The following is a 6,271-nucleotide window of genomic DNA, read 5'->3' on the forward strand; positions in this document are numbered from 1 at the left end:
TATGGATCATGAGCAATATTCAACAAAATGGACCGTAGGGAGCATTCATCAATATGGGTCATAGGGAGTATTCATCAATATGGATCAATATGAATCATAGGGAGTATCCATCAACATGAATCATAGACAGTATTCATCAATGTAGATCAATATGAATTATAGGGAGTATTCACCAATATGGACCATAGGAGTATTCATCAATGTGGATCAATATGAACGATAGGGAGTATTCATTAATATAAACCATAGAGAGTATCCATCAATACGAATCTTTGGGAGTTTTCATCAATATGAATCATAGGGAGTATTTATCAGTATGGATCATATTTAGCACACAAAGCAACCGGAAACACAGTTCGTTTGATAAATGATTGCGGATATTAGTATATAATATATATACTGTGGCCCCAAGATGGAAAATGTTAAGATGAGCACATCATCACCTCCCATCATACCCAACCTAGAAATTTAACATCATGTTTATGATCAACGATGGTCAAACGGTTTAGCCTCTCATCAAGCTCATGGCGGAGGTGCGACGTGATGAGTTTTTTAACGGGATAACGTGGTGTTTTCACGTGAAGAGGCGAAGAGGCCGAGACTGTAACAGAAGTAGAAGCAGTACAATGTAAATGCAATGACAATGAAATAGAATCATGCATCATTAATGACTAATTAAAAGAACAAGGAATGCAAAATCAAAGACAGTATATCAAGTCGTGTAAGTTTAAGAAATGTGTTTTGTTGGTTGATATCAATGAATTGTAGAGCAGGTCATTACCAACCGATAACTTTCAGCAGACGGTCATACAGAGTGTCCCTGTATGAGGCCACCTTAATCTCCACACCACTGGTGTAACCACATGACCTTACACAGCTTTGGTCACGAGTGGATTATGGAAGCTGTGTATGTAGTGATAGCGCAGGATTTTCAAAAGGGGTGATTGTCATGGTGACGTTTATGTGGATGTACTGGTATAAATATGACACTTGAAAAACAATTAACATCATTCAACCAGAGTCACTCACAAGACATTCTTCTCTTTGTTTTATCAAGAACCATGAAGTATTTCAGTGTGACTCTTCTTGTGGCACTGGGTAAGTGATTCAGAAAAGTTTACTATTTAATGTTTCTCGTTACAGATGGATGTGGTTTCTGTGCGGAGAATTTGATATTCTCGAAATAATTCCTCCTGTTTATTGCTTTTCAGCTGCAGTGGTGTGTTTGTCAATGGTTGAATGTCATGGACACGGACACGGTCACCATGGTCACGGACATGGTCACCATGGACACGGTCACGGGCACCATGGACACGGGCATGGACATGGTCACGGACATGGACATGGTCACCACGGACACGGTCACCATGGACACGGGCACGGTCACCATGGTCACGGACATGGTCACCATGGACATGGACATGGGCACCACGGACACGGTCACCATGGACACGGGCATGGTCACGGCCATGGTCATGGTCACGGGCACCATGGTTGAGGGAAATCTGTCGAGTGTCCTTCTTGGTATCGGTCAGTTTGTAGCAATATTTAGAATAAATCAAACATACATCATCATTTGTTTTCCTTGACCTTTCTGAATTTTAGGGAAACTGTACCAACAGACTATTTGCTGACATCACCTAAATGTTTGCAACATCTCACTGATCTACGAATAAGGGAATTCTCACCACTATTGTCAGATGTCCATTGCCCACTTGTCCTCAGCCTGAAAATTTATGAAGATTTATCAAAATCGGTGCACTATGTACCGAGTAACATTGCTTGGAACTCGGGAAAAGATAACTTTTTTTAACTTGTACACCAAAAACCTGCCCATGAAAATCAGCGTCTCTCGAGCAAGAAATACTATGTATTTCACTTGAAAACACCCGATCGGTGAAAAAGCAAAACCTTTCCATAATCGCTAGATTTTCCGCTTTCGTTCTACAACGTCTCAAATGAAATAGGTAATTCAGTTACCTGCAATACTATAGAATTATAGACTGGTGATGAGGTCAATACCTGTTTTTATGGACCCGCGAAAAGCAATATTGACTTCGTCCTCGGTCAATATTGCTTTTCGCGGGTACATAAAAACAGGTATTGACCGAATTCACCAGTCTATAATTGTTTTATTATGTAATTACAGAAAATGAACTTCTAAAAACCAAAACATAATCATTCAGTCAAGAAAAGTAATTTTATTTCCACTACAAACCAATAACCTTACGTCAACAATACTGTGAATACAAAGCTCATTTTACTGGTGTTGGTAGAAATTGTAGTTAATAGTAACATTGCAGCCATGCATTACAGGTCCGGGCATTCGGGTCAAGCAGTTATGTACCATGCTGCTCTGCATCTGCACATTAGGCTTAATTGCAGAGTCAGTAGTTTCATGAACATCAATTGTTTCCAGAAGTCTGTCAAAGTCAACATCATTCAGGAAGTTATTGATATCATCAACAGGCGCGGCAGCATCACAGGTTTTCTCAGCTATGGTTGCTGACATTTTCTTCTTGGCTTTCTCATCAGTGTAGCCAGTGTATGTTTTTAGGCTGGACTCAGACTTATGTCCAGTCACGGTCATAATATGGCGGGAAGGGACCTGAGCTGCGTCCAAGACGTGAACAGTTGTCGCTCTCAGTGAGTGATTAGTATATTTCATGGAGAGCCCTGCCTTGATGCTCAGATTTGGCATCATTGAACCGATACGGTTGTGGCCAAGGGCAATGGGATAATAGTGCTGGTTATATTCCATCTTCGTGTTCGGTTGTTGGAACAACTTTGGGCAGTTTTTATTCAGAAGTCTTATGTACTTCACATAAGAACGGACTGGGCATCTTGTATTGTCTGTAAAAGAATGAATAAATTGTTTGAATAAAAGTGCATAATAATGTAACATTTTATGGATTTGAACCTTTGAGCAAGCTTTTATCAAAACTTAAAACAGCCGAAGGAAATTGAATGAGAGTGACGTCCCTTGATATTTGTAGTCACGGTTGCCTCGCCAGCGTCATTTGTTGTAACTGTGGTATGTATCCTTTCAGTGTTTACAATCATATTGGCTTACATTCAAAATAATGTGTTCAATAAAATTGCATACCTTTCTTCTCATACATCCTCCCTCTAGCACGGTCTCCGTCATCTTGATGGTTCTTAGTCTGTTCGTCCGTGCACATGTAAACAAACATGTCTCCCTCAGCGTCCGTGGTAACCGCTAGGTCTGTTACCCTTAGTGCTGCCAGGTTCTCTCTCCCTCTCCTTCCAAAGTGAAGCATTATATCCAGGAACACCTGATCGTCAAATATTAGGTCTAATTAATGGATTTATAGAATCATGATTGATCAATATTGATACTCATTAAAATTGTAAATACATTGAAGTGTAGTGCATCAAAAACATTTTGATTACATAACGATTTTTGTATTTGTCTATTCACCTTGTATTGTAGAAATACGGGACTGTCATCACTGCAAACGTAGTCGTACAGTTTAATCAGATCTGCGTCGGCTATGGGGGCATGATGATTTACTTCGCCGAATCCAGTGCGCTTCAATTCTTTTCCCATCGCCTTGAAAGTCTTGCTTGATGTCTTGAAATCTGCGCCTCGTATTATGTCAATGTCAGGTCTTGTTTTTTCGATGTACCTCTGTATTCCATGTCTGTAGGCCATGAGCGTTGATTTTTTGTATTTTTCTCCTTTTTCGGTCCTTGCTTCTAGGTAAAACTCTGATAAAATAGCGTCAAGATCTTCAGGGGTGAGATTTTCAAATTCGATAGTTTTGCCCTTTTGGCTCAGGTATTCCCTTAAAACACGTATCGCCGTTGAAGTGGCCTTCTTTGTGTTTTTGGCTTCAACATTTTCCAAAATAATCGTTTTTTCAGTATCCGAAAGTTCCGCAAAACGAGTTTGTTTACTTTCTGTCATCTCAGCTTTACGAATGAAGCGTATCGGGAATTCCGTCAAGCAAAGCTATCTCATTGGTTGAATCATAGGGAAGTCCTCATCCGGGTCTCTCAAAATCTATTTTTAGTAACTCAAGTCAATACGAATATTGGTCGGACCTGGGTTGGAGTCAATATGCTTTTCTGTCGACGGTCACGTGACCGCCTCTGGACCAATCAAATAGCCAGGAAAATGTGCGTACATAATAAACGACTTTATTGGGAAATTAGCGGCATCGAGTGATCGAGTCCACCATGTTTGTCCTTCACCCTTCACCCTCAATAGGCTTGCATCAACGACGAGCTGCTCTCTGATTGGTAAAAAATCCACCAGTATTATTTTTATTTCGTGGGGCGATATATCGTGTTGGTGCAAGCAAGACCCATTTTTAACCCAAGTCAGTTTCGAGAATAGTCGGACCTCTCAAAAATGGCGAATCTTCTCAAATCCAAAAGAACACACTTTATGAAACTTAGAAAAATATGTTAGAATTGGTTTCCAAAAGGCTCCAAATAAGATCTAATTTGTAATAATTACGTATTTAGCTGAGAAAACATAAACGGATTAAGCATCAATGAACGTTGAGACCCGGGTCAAGTACAGATGAAGACATCACCCGATTTACAAGAATTTCCTGTTGATGTAACCCCTACAAACATCCAGTTTATGACGTCAAAGCCAAATAATAGACTCAAACATCTTAATGAGTTCCATGGGGCTTTAGTCAAAGCAGTGTCTGCTGCTGCCACAAGACGACGGCTCCGAGAACAGTCTCGACCTGAAAATACGACAATCAGATGGATCTACGAACATCAGTGATGACCCGGATGTGGAACGGCATGACCAAAGGGCTAATTCACAAATCTCATTATAACGGCTTGACAGTTGGGGAAAATACAACAATCTCATCATCACGGCATGACCATAGGGGCTATTCACCAAGGTCGTCATGGCACGACCATAACGACTATTCACCAATCTCATCATCACTACATGACCACAGGAGCCCATTCACCAAGTTTCTCATGGCATGATCATAAGGACTATTCACCAATCTCATCATAACTACATGACCACTGGGGCTATTCACCAAGTTTCTCATGGCATGACCACAGCGACTATTCACCAATCTCATCATCACTGGGGCTATTCACGAAAGTCATCAAGACGGGATCAATGGAATAGCCAAGTGGTTAAGGCCCTCTCTCATCACGTTGAGGAACAGGGTTCGATTCCCAATATTGGGTCGAGTCCGTTTCTGGTGTCCCCGTTCGTGATATTGACGGAATATTGCGAAAAGAGTCGAAAACCAGTTCACTCACAGTTCAACAAGGCAAGGTGCATGCGCTTAATTGCACAAGGACCTATGTTTCTATGTCGGATGCTGTGTTTCAAACATGTGGAAAGGGCAGTCCAGGGAATACACAACGGAGTCACTTTGCTGTGTCCAGGAACGATAAAAAGGATCAGAGTCACAAAGGCTTGTTTGAGTGATAATGGTGGGAAACACTTAATCTAAACAATACATGTTTTCACAGACTGGCGTTTTAAGTTTCTAGGAAGAAAATATGATCACATTTGGGTGTCTGAGATGAAGAAACCTGTCAAATCCAGGTAACACTCACTCCACTTGTTCCCTACCTAAATGCTGTATTTGTTCCCCCAACCCTCACGCAGCGATCGCGCAAACGTGTGGTACTTCGAGGTGTTTACAAGAGAGTGAGTATGATCTGATTTACGCCGCCGTTTTGAGGAATATTCAAGCAGTTCACTATAAGGAATCGAAAACGTGCATGTGTTCCTCTGAGGGTAGTGGCTATAATGGGTACACGATTATATCCTCGTGTCCTAGGCTGATCTCCTTTAAGCACAGGCCTATTATCTTCGAGGCAAATACCCACTGACTAGTAATGTACTATATCATTACCTTATTAAGGCAAATATCCACTGACTAGTAATGTACTATATCATTACCTTATTAAGGCAAATATCCACTGACTAGTAATGTACTATATCATTACCTTATCCAGTCATTCTTACTGATACAACATACTTGAAAAACATGAAAGAAGGCCACAAGTAGATTCTTGATTTTTATTGTCCAACATGTTTCCCAGAAAACCCAGCTTTTACTGAAAATGAAAAAAATACACACATACAACAAAGAGAAATTATATTAGGCAATGTTGCTTCAACCGGGTTTAATTCTGCAGAAAGGAATGTGCTAAGTTCACAAACTGGTGATAACGTTTCAATATCGGAAGTGACAGTAACAGAATATCGCCCAAGCTCAATGCATTCACAAAGGACTCAGCCCAAATA

General features: G+C 40.6%; 1 protein-coding gene across 1 annotated transcript; it reads right to left on the reverse strand.

Moving 5' to 3' along the window:
* Positions 1-2,260: 2,260 nt before the first annotated feature.
* Positions 2,261-3,931, reverse strand: LOC137267631 (uncharacterized). The gene is made up of 3 exons (XM_067802114.1): positions 3,443-3,931; positions 3,107-3,296; positions 2,261-2,853 (listed from the first exon to the last, which is right to left on the reverse strand). Exons 1-3 carry the CDS (start codon positions 3,929-3,931, stop codon positions 2,261-2,263), a joined length of 1,272 nt encoding a protein of 423 aa, XP_067658215.1.
* Between the last annotated feature and the right edge of the window lie 2,340 nt (positions 3,932-6,271).

This window comes from Haliotis asinina, chromosome 16 (assembly GCF_037392515.1).
Source record: "Haliotis asinina isolate JCU_RB_2024 chromosome 16, JCU_Hal_asi_v2, whole genome shotgun sequence".
In the NCBI taxonomy this organism is placed as follows: domain Eukaryota; kingdom Metazoa; phylum Mollusca; class Gastropoda; order Lepetellida; family Haliotidae; genus Haliotis; species Haliotis asinina.

Excerpts from the sequence above, each read along its gene's own strand:
- LOC137267631 (XM_067802114.1), bottom strand. The coding sequence starts at position 3,931 with ATGACAGAAAGTAAACAAACTCGTTTTGCGGAACTTTCGGATACTGAA. Across the intron at positions 3,297-3,442 it reads CCGTATTTCTACAATACAAG|GTGTTCCTGGATATAATGCT; the intron begins GTGAATAGACAA and ends TTTGACGATCAG. Across the intron at positions 2,854-3,106 it reads GAGGATGTATGAGAAGAAAG|ACAATACAAGATGCCCAGTC; the intron begins GTATGCAATTTT and ends ATTCTTTTACAG.